At 41.4% G+C, this 12,999-nt stretch overlaps 2 protein-coding genes across 2 annotated transcripts; one reads left to right on the top strand and one right to left on the bottom strand.

Moving 5' to 3' along the window:
• Nucleotides 1-4,416: 4,416 nt before the first annotated feature.
• On the top strand, nt 4,417-6,413 carry LOC120186829 (1-aminocyclopropane-1-carboxylate synthase-like). Its single transcript, XM_039190666.1, has 3 exons — nt 4,417-4,687; nt 4,790-5,082; nt 5,188-6,413. Exons 1-3 carry the CDS (start codon nt 4,541-4,543, stop codon nt 6,173-6,175), a joined length of 1,428 nt encoding a protein of 475 aa, XP_039046597.1. The 5' UTR covers nt 4,417-4,540; the 3' UTR covers nt 6,176-6,413.
• A 1,594-nt stretch (nt 6,414-8,007) lies between these two features.
• Nucleotides 8,008-11,907, bottom strand: LOC120186844. The gene is made up of 2 exons (XM_039190676.1): nt 11,874-11,907; nt 8,008-9,448 (listed from the first exon to the last, which is right to left on the bottom strand). Exon 2 carries the CDS (start codon nt 9,425-9,427, stop codon nt 8,258-8,260), a length of 1,170 nt encoding a protein of 389 aa, XP_039046607.1. The 5' UTR covers nt 9,428-9,448; nt 11,874-11,907; the 3' UTR covers nt 8,008-8,257.
• Nucleotides 11,908-12,999: the final 1,092 nt, after the last annotated feature.

Genomic DNA, 12,999 nt, shown 5'->3' with positions numbered 1-12,999 from the left:
GAACTTTTCTGTCATTCCCATGGATGACTTTAAAGTCATTTTGGGGTTAGACTTTCTCCGACAGGTAACCGCTATCCCTATGCCTTCCTTTAGTTCTGTTTGTATCTTGGAGAAAGGATCTCCTTGCATGATCCCCACGGTCGAGGCACCGAAAGAGAAAGGTCGAGATGCCACACAACTCTCGGCCATACAACTTGATAAAGGCATCAAGAAAGGGGACATTACATACTTGGCCATACTAAAGGAAGATGACGAGATCGAGAAAACGGATGACCTACCATTGATCATCCGTGAAGTCCTAGAGGAAAACAAGGACGTGATGCCGCCCGAGTTACCAAATAAACTTCCCCCAAGGCGTGAGGTGGATCACAAGATCGAGTTGGAACCCGGTGCCAAGCCGCCTGCCCTGGCACCCTACCGAATGGCCCCACTCGAACTTGAGGAACTTCGAAGGCAACTCAAGGAGCTAGTAGATATGGGAATGATTCGACCTTCGAAGGCACCGTATGACGCACCGGTACTCTTCCAAAAGAAGCACGATGGGTCATTGCGCATGTGCGTCGATTACCCGGGCACTTAACAAGGTAACCATTAAAAATCGCTACCCGATCCCTTTGATTGCCGATTTATTTGACAGACTTGGAGGAGCCAAGGTGTACACGAAGATGGACTTGCAAAAAGGCTACTACCAAGTTCGAATAGCAGAAGGCGACGAGCCAAAGACTGCATGCATCACCCGATACGGATCGTACGAGTGGTTGGTCATGCCCTTTGGTCTAACCAATGCACCGGCGACGTTTTGCACGCTCATGAACAAGCTCTTCCAACCGTACTTGGACCAGTTCATGGTGGGTGTACTTGGACGATATCGTGGTATACAGTAATTCCATCGAAGAACATGTAGACCACTTGAGGATTGTGTTCAAGATACTTCGAGAAAACGAGTTGTACGTCAAGAAGGAAAAGTGCACGTTTGCCACCGAGGAAGTACACTTCCTTGGACATGTAATCGGTCACGGGAAGCTATTAATGGACAGGAACAAAATCAAGGCCATAACCGAGTGGGAGCCGCCGACCAAGGTAAGTGAGATGAGGTCTTTCCTTGGTCTAGTAAATTATTATTGCCGGTTTATACAGGGCTACTCAGCGCGAGCATCACCATTGACGGACCTACTCAAGAAGGGGAAGGCATGGGAGTGGTCCGAACAATGTCAGAAGGCCTTTGAGAACCTGAAGGCAGCAGTTAGCCAAGAACCTGTCTTGGCCTTACCCGACTTTACCATGCCGTTCGAGGTGCATACCGATGCATCCGACTTCGCAATCGGGGGAGTATTAATGCAAGAGGGGCATCCGATAGCATTTGAGAGCCGCAAGCTGAATGACACCGAGAGGCGGTACACGGTGCAAGAGAAGGAGATGACAGCCATCATCCATTGCTTGCGGGTATGGAGACATTACTTACTCGGCGCGCACTTCACCATCAAGACCGACAACGTGGCGACGAGTTACTTTCAGACCCAGAAGAAGCTATCACCAAAACAAGCTAGGTGGCAAGACTTCTTAGCCGAGTTCGACTACACGTTGGAATATAAGCCGGGCAAAGCCAACGTTGTAGCCGATGCCTTAAGTCGAAAGGCGGAGCTCGCTGCGATCTCTCTAGCCAAGGGAACCGTGTTGGAGCGCATCAAGGAGGGCCTTGAGCAAGATCCAATGGCAAGAGAATTAGTAAAGCTGGCTAGCGATGGCAAAACCCAACGGTTTTGGGTAGAGGACGGTCTACTCTACACCAAGGGACGACGAATCTATGTTCCAAAGTGGGACAACTTAAGGCGAGATCTTGTCAAAGAGTGTCACGACACCAAGTGGGCTGGTCATCCGGGTCAAAAGCGCACTATGGCATTGCTAGAGACGGCATACTATTGGCCCCATATGAAGGATAGCGTGGAGCTTTACGTGAAGACTTGTCTTGTGTGCCAACAAGACAAAGTGGAGAACCGACAGCCGACGGGATTACTGGAACCTTTACCAGTTCCCCAAAGACCTTGGGATGCGATCACCTTGGATTTCATTAGTGCATTACCCAAGTCCGAGGGATACGGTTCGATCATGGTCGTCGTGGACCGATTTTCTAAGTATGGGACTTTCATACCATGCCCCAAGGATTGCACTGCGGAGGAGGCCGCGCGAGTATTCTTCAAGAATGTCGTGAAGCATTGGGGCCTACCAAGGAGCATCATCAGTGATCGAGACCCTCGATTTACCGGACGCCTTTGGACGGAATTGTTCAAGCTCCTTGGCGCCGAGTTAAATTTCTCCACAAGCTTTCACCCTCAAACTGATGGGCAGACCGAACGGGTGAACTCCTTGTTGGAGTGTTATTTGCGGCACTTTGTGAGTGCTAACCAACGAGATTGGGCGAAATTGCTAGACGTCGCCCAATTCTCTTATAACTTGCAGCGAAGTGAAGCCACAGGCCGGAGTCCGTTCGAGCTTGCGACCGGACAACAACCGCTCACGCCGCATACATTGACAATGCCACTTGACGAGGGTAAGAGTCCCGGGGCCGCCAAGATGGCTAAGTCATGGGAGGAGAACGCCGACATCGCCCGCGCATGTCTGGAGAAAGCACGAAAGAAGATGAAGAAATGGGCGGACGAGAAGAGGCGACATCGAGAGTTCTCCGTTGGAGACCTAGTCTTTGTGAAGCTTTTGCCACAACAATTTAAAGCCCTCCGAAGCGTTCACAAAGGACTAATACGGAGATACGAGGGACTATTCCAAGTACTTGCCAAGGTGGGAAAAGTGTCTTATCGCTTAGACTTGCCAAGTACACTTAAGATTCATCCGGTCTTCCATGTAAGTATGCTCAAGCCATATCATGTCGACAAGGAAGACCCAAGCCGAGGGTATTCGCATCGAGCACCTCCCGTAGTAACCAAGTCTTATGACAAAGAGGTGGAAACGGTGCTCACAAGCAGGACGGTCCGCAAGAGAGGAGTCCCACCGCGTACCGAGTATTTAATCAAGTGGAAAGGGCTACCAGAGTCCGAGGCAACATGGGAGCTAGCTGAAGACTTGTGGCAGTTCGAAGAACATCTCAAAGCGTACGAGGCGACGAGGACGACGCCAGAATAGGTGGGGGAGAATGTCACGAAATTGGGCCTTTTCCCCACACTTTGGGCTATTTTGGCTATGTTGGGCCATATTTGGTCTTGGAGGTTGATAGAATAGTGTAGATTATTCTAGAACACTCAAGACTTGTACATATTCTAGAAGCATTCTAGAGTCTTCCATGTTAGGTAGGAAATAATGGAGAATTCTAGAGAATCTCTCCCTACCGTAGGATCAAATCAATCTCCACCGTCCATTGAGGAGGTGGGATGCTATAAATAGGTGTAGAATCCTCATTTGTAAATCATCCAAGAGTTGTAAGCATTCAAGCATTCAACAAGCTTTCTCTCTAAGTTCTTTCCTTTCTTCTTTGTTTCCTTGCCAATCCTTTCTCTAGCACGAGTTCGAGTGAGGCTGACTTAGCTATCGCAAGGGGCGAAAAGGAGCTAAGGTCGCACGAGGCTTATTAAGCGATTAAGTCCGTGACAATGGGCTGCCCTCACGAGTTCAACCCTAGTGTTCCCTTGTTTGAATTTGGAACCATTAAACTCTCATCTCCTCAACTCATGCTTAGACCATTTCAAACCTCCATTAGCAGCAACCAAAGGGTTCGACTTCATAAAAATATTAATAAACAATTAAATAAAGTAACGTGTTGGTTGCTTGAGACATACAAACAGCTTAGACTCCTGAACCTGTCAAAGTGTATGTCGGCATCTCCAATTTCCCTAAACTACCCTCCACAAAGGGTCATACCAGATAAGTTGATTGGGACCACTTACTGGATTCAGCCACTGGCCCAACTCCAACTCTCGTAAAGAAAATATTTAAATTTTATGAGAATTTAAAATTTCCAAGACGACAACTATTCTCGATTCATTCTACCCCGTATATCGGTAGGCATTGGAAAACGTTAGCAATGAATGTGGTAGGGGATCATCACATGGGATGACTTTGGCTTAGTTCATTTTAGGACACACATGTGGTAACACTCGGTAATGATACCGTGTGTGCGAGTTTCCTTATTTAGAAGCACTGAATCCATTATTGTTACCGAACAGGAATACTTGTGATGGAAAATGTTTTAAATTCTATAAATGTTTTTTATTTAATTTTCCAAAATCCTATCAGCAAACATGAGTAGGAAAAAAAAGGACAAGTAGGAAAGATTTACCAAATCCAAAACTGCTGTGAAAGATGTGTGTCGTTGCTCCTGCGTGGAACCTTCTGAGATGGAGCCATCATGGACTTGTATGGATTATCTAACACTATAAATACCTTGGCTTCGCCCAAATCCCCAGCAGGAAAACAAGAAATCTTCAATTTCTCGAGGATTTCAACACACTCACTAAAGCTAATCTGTTGTATCTCTTAGGCTAATCTGTTCTTTCTCTGTAAGCTACACCAAAATTCATTTATACTTTATAGAATGGTGGCCATATCCAAGATTGCAACCGGAAATGGTCATGGTGAAAACTCTCCTTATTTCGATGGATGGAAGGCATACGAGACCAACCCTTTTCACCCCACGGAAAGACCTGATGGGGTCATTCAGATGGGTCTAGCTGAGAATCAGGTAAACTATTAAGAAACCCCCTCAAGAATTTTGTGCTAACATGGCTCATGGCTGCTGGCTATGAAGAACTAATGGTGTTTTTTGGTTTTTGATCATTTTCAGCTTTGCTTTAACCTCATCAAAAAGTGGGTTTTGCAACACCCAGAAGCCTCCCTCTGCAGTGCTGAAGGTGTTAACAAATTCAAGGAGACGGCTCTTTTCCAGGATTATCATGGGATGCCTGAGTTCAGACAGGCTGTTGCAAAATTTATGGGGAAAGTGAGGGGAGACCGAGTGAATTTTGACCCTGACCGGATTGTTATGAGCGGCGGAGCAACCGGAGCTCATGAGATGGTTGCCTTTTGCTTGGCTGATCCTGGTGAAGCTTTTCTGGTTCCCACTCCTTATTATCCAGGGTAATTCATCGATTTTTGCCATTTTTCTCAAGTTTATCTTTCTGAGGTTTTCCTTTAAATGGAAATCAGATGGACAAAACAGCTAAATTTGCCATTGATTCGCAGGTTTGACCGTGACTTGAGGTGGAGAACAGGGGTTGAGCTTGTTCCGGTCGTTTGTGAGAGTTCGAACAATTTCAAGATCACCAGGAATGCCTTGGAAACTGCATATAAAAAGGCAAAAGAAGCTAACCTGAGAGTCAAGGGTTTGCTCATAACCAATCCATCGAATCCCCTGGGCACCATTTTGGATCGAGAGACATTGAAGAGTATTGTGAAGTTCATAAATGAAAAGAACATACACTTGATTGGTGATGAGATATATGCTGCCACAGTTTTCATGGAGCCCGAGTTCGTTAGTATTTCCGAGATCATCGATGAAGTCGAGTGTAATCGTGATCTCATCCACATTGTGTATAGTCTTTCCAAGGACATGGGGTTCCCTGGTTTCAGAGTCGGCATTGTGTACTCGTACAACGATGCAGTGGTGAGCTGTGCCCGGAAAATGTCCAGCTTCGGTCTGGTTTCCTCACAAACGCAGCATTTAATCGCGTCGATGCTGTCCGATGACGATTTTATTGATAATTTTATTGTGGAAAGCAAAGAGCAGTTATTCAAAAGGCACAAGTATTTCACTTGGAGTCTTTCTCAAGTTGGTATTGGTTCTTTGAAGAGCAATGCAGGGCTGTTCATATGGATGGATCTGCGTAAACTCCTGAAAGAGAAGACATTGGAAGCCGAAATGGATCTGTGGCGGGTGATAATCAACGAAGTTAAACTCAACGTTTCCCCCGGTTCTTCTTTCCATTGCAATGAGCCAGGTTGGTTCAGGGTATGCTTTGCTAACATGGATGATCACACCATGGAAGTTGCTTTGTTGAGAATCAGAACCTTCATATTTAGGCAGAATGAGGCTATGGTTCCTCGTAAACTATGCACACGAAGCAGCCTTAAACTCAGCTTCTCCCGAAGAAGGGACGATTTCATGTCACCGAGCATCATGTCACCTCACTCACCCTTACCTCAATCGCCACTCGTCCGAGCCAGGACTTAAGCTGGATCAACTCAGACTTTTCACCATATTATACAGTATCTAAATAAAACCTTTAAACAATTGTATATTTTTAGGGTCTTTCCCTGCATGCAAAAAATGCAATATTGTGGGGGGAAAGCTCAACACTGGTGTGCACTGCTCATGCCCATACATACCATTCTTGTTTACCTTTCTTTTGTTTATTCATACTAAGAAAAAAAATTGCAGAGTTGTGAATTTGTAAGGGTGACCGATTCAATAAAGGATTATACTTGAAAAGTGTCTTACTTGAAAAGGGTTATGCTTGAAAAGTGATATAACATGTATTTTTTACATGTACTGTTACAAATGCAAAGTAAAATATATTCTCAACATTGTCCCCAAAGAACTGCTACCAAACTTTCCTGGGGCTCCCTTCATACTCAAAACTCTCGAGTAAAAGTAGGGCAGATAATCATATCTGGAAAATATAAACAGGTAATGATGCAAGTCATCAACTTTTCAGAATGAAAGAGCAGCACTGAATGCATTTAACATCATAGAGATTCGGCTTGAGGAAGAAAAGGGATAGATTGTCACACAAGTGAGTTTGTGCACTGTGTAATGCCTTGACACAATGCTGTGCAGAAAAAGATCGACAAGCATGATCAACATGCTCAACTCGTGCCGTGCAGTCATACAACTGTCATGCTAAAATGTGTACGTATAGATCTTGAAAGGAAAAATGACTAATGGTCATACCTCCCGAATACAGTGCCCACCAGGAAGGTTACCACCTATTGTATCTGGAAATCCCAAATAAATTTATCAAGAAATCAATGACTGATTTTTCTTCTTTATTGTTTCACCAGTTCTTGTGTGTAATCTAGGACAATTAAATCGGAGGTAGAGGCAAACTGATGAGCATACCTTGAGGCTGTACATCCTGTAGCAACTATAAGAGATCCATACTTGAGCAATTTGCCTGAATTTGTAGTTAAGGTTTGCCTTTCTGTATCAACGCTCGTTACTGGATCCTCGTCAGTCGTAAATCATTTAATCATACAAGAGAAGCATTCTAGAAGGTTAGAACAAGCAAACATCTGTTTCTCAGCTCATGAAGTTAAGGGTTATGAAAGATAAATACCATGTTCGACCAACAATCACGAGTCTATCAGAAGCAAGAAAAAGCGAATAACCAGATTCCATCAAGTTATACAAACATGAAATTATTGACCAAACTGGAAAGTGGAAAAGAAAACTTCGATTCTGGTGAAAACGAACTCTCAGTTGTTGTTAGAAAACGAAGAGGAAACGACTAAGTTTCTGGTGAAGCTTCTGAATTGAACAGAAGAGGAAGGGGGAGGACGAGTCAAAGTAGAAGAGTGAGGGCACCAGAGAGCGAGTTTGATAAACTCACCATTGCTTTTCGAGCTGTAAAAAAGAATGGATGGGAGAAATAATTGGAATAAAGGATCAGCAATTGCAGTTGCAGCAGCGGCTGGAACTAAGTGGAGACTGGACATGGGGACATGTTATTTGAAGGTGTTTTCCTAGTGAAAAGTGCAATATGGCTGATCATACTTATATTTAGCAAAGCTTTTAGCAGTAGTTAAAGAACAAATCTTTCTGGTTCTTTTAGAAAATTAAAGGGTTGAAACTAGTGAATATTGAAGTTAAAAGGAAACCCAGATTCAATACATTCCACTGTATCTTCAAACTATATCTACCATCCTCCATAGGGCAAACTTGTCTCAGGTTTGTTTTCTTATGTTCATATGGTTCCCACTGTGAGACAGGGTAACTGGAATTCGAAGAAGGAATCCAAACCCTCAAGAAAATATGCATCAAAGTAAAACAAAGTTCAGGCAAAGTGAGAAACTTTCAGTTGGATATAAAAATGTTATATAATAGTTTGAGTATTTACATTGCCTCAAAGCTTCTGTACTCAAATCAAACAACAGTTGACATATTAAACAAACAAACTACACTTCACAAAATGCTTGCTTCACCACAGCCATATTGCCTGAAGTCTGTGTTAAATTAAAAGGAAAAAAAGAACCCTTTTAGGCCCTGCTTCGGACCAAAAGACCAACTCACAAAAATGGCTGACAATTGACATAGTTACACGAGCGGCGCAGATGATTTGGCGCCTTGATCCAACACATCAAGAATTTCAGTTCTGCTTCTTACCAGCCTATGGAACACTTCCCTGATCAGCATCTGCAAAGGCCCCAACCCTTCTTCCATTCGCTGACAAACCTCGGCGAGTTCGGCTACTTGTTTAGCAGCTTCCTCCACCTTATCTTTCTCTCCGGGGTACTGAAATGAATCCGTAAAGTCTATCAAACTCTGCCCAAGCTTCTCCATTTTCTGCATCTCGAATAACAGACCAGCCATCCCTTTCTTCTCCTTCTTCTTCCACTCATCACCAATTTTTTCAAGTAAACCAGTCAGAGTATGGGTCCAATTCACGTTCTTAGGAATGGGAAGATGAGTTGTCAAACCATTCCTCTCTTGACAAGGAATTGCAGCAATCAATACCCACATGACAAAAACCATAATCAAGTTCATTATGAAAATAAGGGAGGGCAAACCGGATGCCTCCGGTCCACGTGGAGGAACGACGTTCATAGTCATGGCGTGAATCTGTTTGGAAGCAGACCAATTCCTAGCCACCTGCCAAGAAAGTGACTTGTAATGTCCAAACAGCGGTCGATCTTTATTACCACCTCGGCGACCAAACGACCAATTCCTGTCCGTCGTTTTATGAGCGCTGCCTTCTTTATCGTCGAGGTGCATTGCTGAAATCAACGAAACCAACGCCTTCTTTGCTCTCTTCGATTGTCCTTCACCAAAGGGTTTTTGTTCCAAAGCCAAAACAGCAATCTCAGCCAGTTTTTGGCAATGCCTGACCAACTCCAACCCATTTGCGATAGCATTACAAATGTCTAAAGCCTTAACGACACGGTCGAGGAGTTCAGGGATCAAGCGGTCGAGAGGGGGTTTGGAGATCTGAGCCGCATCACGACCCATCAAGAGAATAGCCTTGCATTCGGCTTCGCAGCCGAGGAAGACGTCGAGGAGCTTGCGTATCCAGGAAATAGAGAGAAAGGCATCGAAGGGGGTGTCATCGGGGGCGGATAAGATCTCGGCGAAACGATCGGAGACTTGCTTCTGGAAGAGGTCAAGGTCTTCAATCTCTTGCTCATGGGAACCATCCATGGCGTTGACCTGGTTCCGCCTGATGCTGATTCGTCCCAAGAAGGAGCTTTGGGTATCGGTTCCCGTCATTTGTGATGGAAGATATGCGGGTAATCGAAAGAGGGACGTGTTAGGAAAGAAGAGGGAGGAGGGTTAGAGAGTTAAATAACGGGAGCGGAATTTATGGGAGTCGGATTGTCGGGGACGACGACCCGTTCTTATCTTCCTTCTTTGGTAAGCTGACTTGGCACTCCTCAGGGTTTTCTTTATTTTTGTTTTCCCTCGTTTAGAATAATCATATATTTTAAAATTATTATAAAAAATTTAATTGAAATTTTAAAAATATATATTTCTTTCAAAATCAGATAATTTCACTAAAAATATGAAATATCCAAAATTATAATGAATGTTTATGATCATAAATGTAAATTAATCATATAATTTAGGATATTTTCTATAACTATTAACTCAAATATTAGTCATTTAAGACCACATAAAGACCAAGAAAATGTTAAAAATCTAACTAAAAAATGAACAAAATATATATACAAACAGATTTGACCACATCAATAAATAAACCATAAAATGTGATAAAGCTAATAAAATACCATCAATAAATCGTAAATCAGAATCGAGCAAAGTGAAAAAACTATTTACAAATGCAAATCACGTATCTAAATCCAAAGCAAAAAAGATAAACATGACAACAAGTAAGCACTAACTCTGAAAAAATATAAATTAAAACAACTAACAAAGGACCAAAAATGTTTCATAAAAATAAATAAAAATTATAAAAACAAAACAAAAAATATAAAAAAATGTAGAATTATTGAAAACTAAAAAGAATAAAAATAAAGATATAATATGAGAAATTAAAGAAAAATTTAAAATATCGACGACGATAACCAACACAAAAATTGGTTTTAGTTGTCTATTAATCAATAATAATAAAAGAGAGAAACAATTTTAAGATTTTTGAAAGAAAAACACTAATTTTTTTCTTGTCAACATTTGTTTGGGAAAAAGTAATTTCAATGATAATTATTTATTAATAATAATAAATAAATTACTATTATAATATTTTAACGGTCTATTAAATCTAATTCACTTTGTTTTATTCTTTGATTTTTTATTTACTTTAAAAATAAAATATATTAATTAATAAATAATAAATTACTATTATAATATTTTAAGGGTCTATGATAAAGTTAAATCTAATTCACTTTATTTTATTCTTTGATTTTTTATATACTAAAAATAAAATATAGTTTATTAATATACTCTAAAATCGATCAGACATTTTAAAATATACTTAAAAGGTCTATTATTTAACAAACATAAAATTATAACACAAAATAGTATGTTATTTTTATTTGAGTAATCAACTGTATAATTTATCCAATCCCCTAAAATTTCAGTAATTTATTTCAGTAATTTATTATATTGATTATTTTCACATATATCACTTTTTTTAGTGGAAAAGAGGCTAAGCGCCTTTATATCCTATGATTACCACTCTTCAGATGGGGAGGGCCAATGTTGTCTCTAATGAGGATATCATCGAGAGCTTCAGGAGGGGATTGGAAGATCTTGATGGATCCGTCGGCATTGGCTCGGAGCTTTGTTATGGCGTCGGCTGCGAAGTTGGCTTCACGGTGGATTGAAGTGAATTTCACATACCAGGCTTTGGAGGAGAGAGCGTAAATAGCTCGAACGAGAGCTATGGGGATGCTGGAAGCTTCAGGGGAGGTTATCAGATTGTGAGCATCAGTATTATCAGTTTGACATTGAATATTTTTTGAAGCCGAGAGACCAAGCTAAGGAGAGACCCTCGTGGATTCCCCAGAGTTTCTATTGAAGGACTGAAGAAGGGACAACGAACTTGTTAAAACCAAGAAGGAAGTCTCCATCGTGGTTTTGAAGAAGGCCACCACAGGTTCCTAAGGAGGACTTGCTATTGAAGGCTCTATTAGTGTCGAGTGTTATCATCCATAGGGTAAACTCGAGTAGCGGTAGACGCCAAGGATGAGTAGTAGTGTCTCGCCCAGGAATGACTGAGATGAAACAACTCAACGTTGGATGAGCCTTGGCCATTGAAGATGACTGCATTGCGTCTCTTCCAAACCTGCCACACAAGAGAAGAGAAAGCAATAGTCCAAGGAATATCAGAACCTATGGAGAGGGTGCTGTCGTAACCTTCCTTCATATGGGCCCGGAATCGGATTTCAACTTTAATTAATGTATTAGAGCCGTCACTGGTCATTTAAAATATGGTTGATCGAACACCTTAAATTACCATTTACCTGATCTTTATTTTACCAGAAATTAATCCGATTCGAGAGTCGATTACAGTAAACGAAGGATTAACACTCTTTTATTGCCCTTTCGGTACCAATTTAATTTCTCGATTGTCTTAATTGTAAAAATTATAATTGACATTAAAATTTAAAATTCGATCCAATATACTTACCTTTCACAAATTAAAATTGTCCTAAAAAATCCAAATTAATGTTAAATAAAAAAATTAAACTAAACTAAATTAAATAAAAATTAAAGAGGGATTAGGAAAACATTATAAATTAAAGGTTTAATTGATGTTAGTTGAAAGTTGCAAGGAGGAAAATAAAAAGTTAGGGGGTTAATTTACAAAATATAAAAAATATAAATATGGATTAAATTGAATATATTCAAAATTCAAGGGTAAATTTACAATAGGTAATCAAAATGAATTATACTTTAAAATTAGAGGGACTATGGAAATAATTAAATTATTTGGTACTTACAAACCAGTCCACCCTATAAATAGCCCAAATTTTCCTAAAAAATCATTTTAACCCATTATTCACAAAACACTCTCTCCCTTCTTCCCAAAATCCTCTCAACCAAACCAATTGGCCTAGTGGCCAACAACCCTCCAGTGGAACCCCACCGCCGTCAGCTGCTGCGCTAGCCAAAATCGAAAGCCCTCAATCCCGTGAACCCAAAACCAAAGCTCAAACTCCCAAAATCCCCCAAATCAACGTAGATCTAGGTTTTAGTTTCTCGGTTTTTACCTTTCCTAGCGTGCTTTCTAACTTCTGACGACTCCTTCTTCACCAACGAGGCTTCCATGTGTTCCCGCCGACCTTTGACGAAGCAAAACTTTGCCTTTTGGTTTTGGTTTCAAATATTTGTGTCCTTGGTTTTTTGATGTTTTTGGCTTGGTTTGTTGTTTGGTTGCTTTCGGTTTCCCTTTTGCCAAATATTGATTATTTTTTAGTGGTTTTCGTGATTGTATCTCTACTTGTGCTCTCGTTTTTTTCCTGTCCCTTCTGATGGATTTGCAAGTATATATATAACCCCTTGTTAGGGCTATTTTACCCTTAAATCGGTGATGGTGCAGTCTTAATTCTTATGGGAATCTTGATTTATGTTTCGGTTGGAATTTTTCTCCATGTTTGCCGAGAAAATCGGGGGAAGTTTTCCCATATTTTACCTCTGTTTCCTTTCAAAGATTCCGGCTGGTTGGTCACCATAAACTGGCCTGGGATTCTCGGCCTCACGCGTCCTTTGTTACTTTCCGTGCGGTGCCTTTGCTAATTATGTGTAACCCTAATTCTGCTAGGTCAAAAAGATAGGCTTAGCTGGGCCTCCACCGGGCTTGCTGGGTCAGGCTATCTGGT

Source organism: Hibiscus syriacus, unplaced genomic scaffold (assembly GCF_006381635.1).
Source record: "Hibiscus syriacus cultivar Baekdansim isolate YM2019G1 unplaced genomic scaffold, ASM638163v2 tig00113721_pilon, whole genome shotgun sequence".
Taxonomy (NCBI): domain Eukaryota; kingdom Viridiplantae; phylum Streptophyta; class Magnoliopsida; order Malvales; family Malvaceae; genus Hibiscus; species Hibiscus syriacus.
The sequence above is the reverse complement of the archived record's forward strand: the minus strand, read 5'-3'. Positions and strand labels throughout refer to the sequence as shown.

What these genes read in the sequence shown, in the direction of transcription:
- LOC120186829 (XM_039190666.1), top strand. Translation starts at nt 4,541, where the DNA reads ATGGTGGCCATATCCAAGATTGCAACCGGAAATGGTCATGGTGAAAAC. An exon ending in TGGGTCTAGCTGAGAATCAG is followed by an intron (nt 4,688 to 4,789) that starts GTAAACTATTAA and finishes GATCATTTTCAG; the next exon opens with CTTTGCTTTAACCTCATCAA. An exon ending in CCCACTCCTTATTATCCAGG is followed by an intron (nt 5,083 to 5,187) that starts GTAATTCATCGA and finishes ATTGATTCGCAG; the next exon opens with GTTTGACCGTGACTTGAGGT.
- LOC120186844 (XM_039190676.1), bottom strand. Translation starts at nt 9,427, where the DNA reads ATGACGGGAACCGATACCCAAAGCTCCTTCTTGGGACGAATCAGCATC.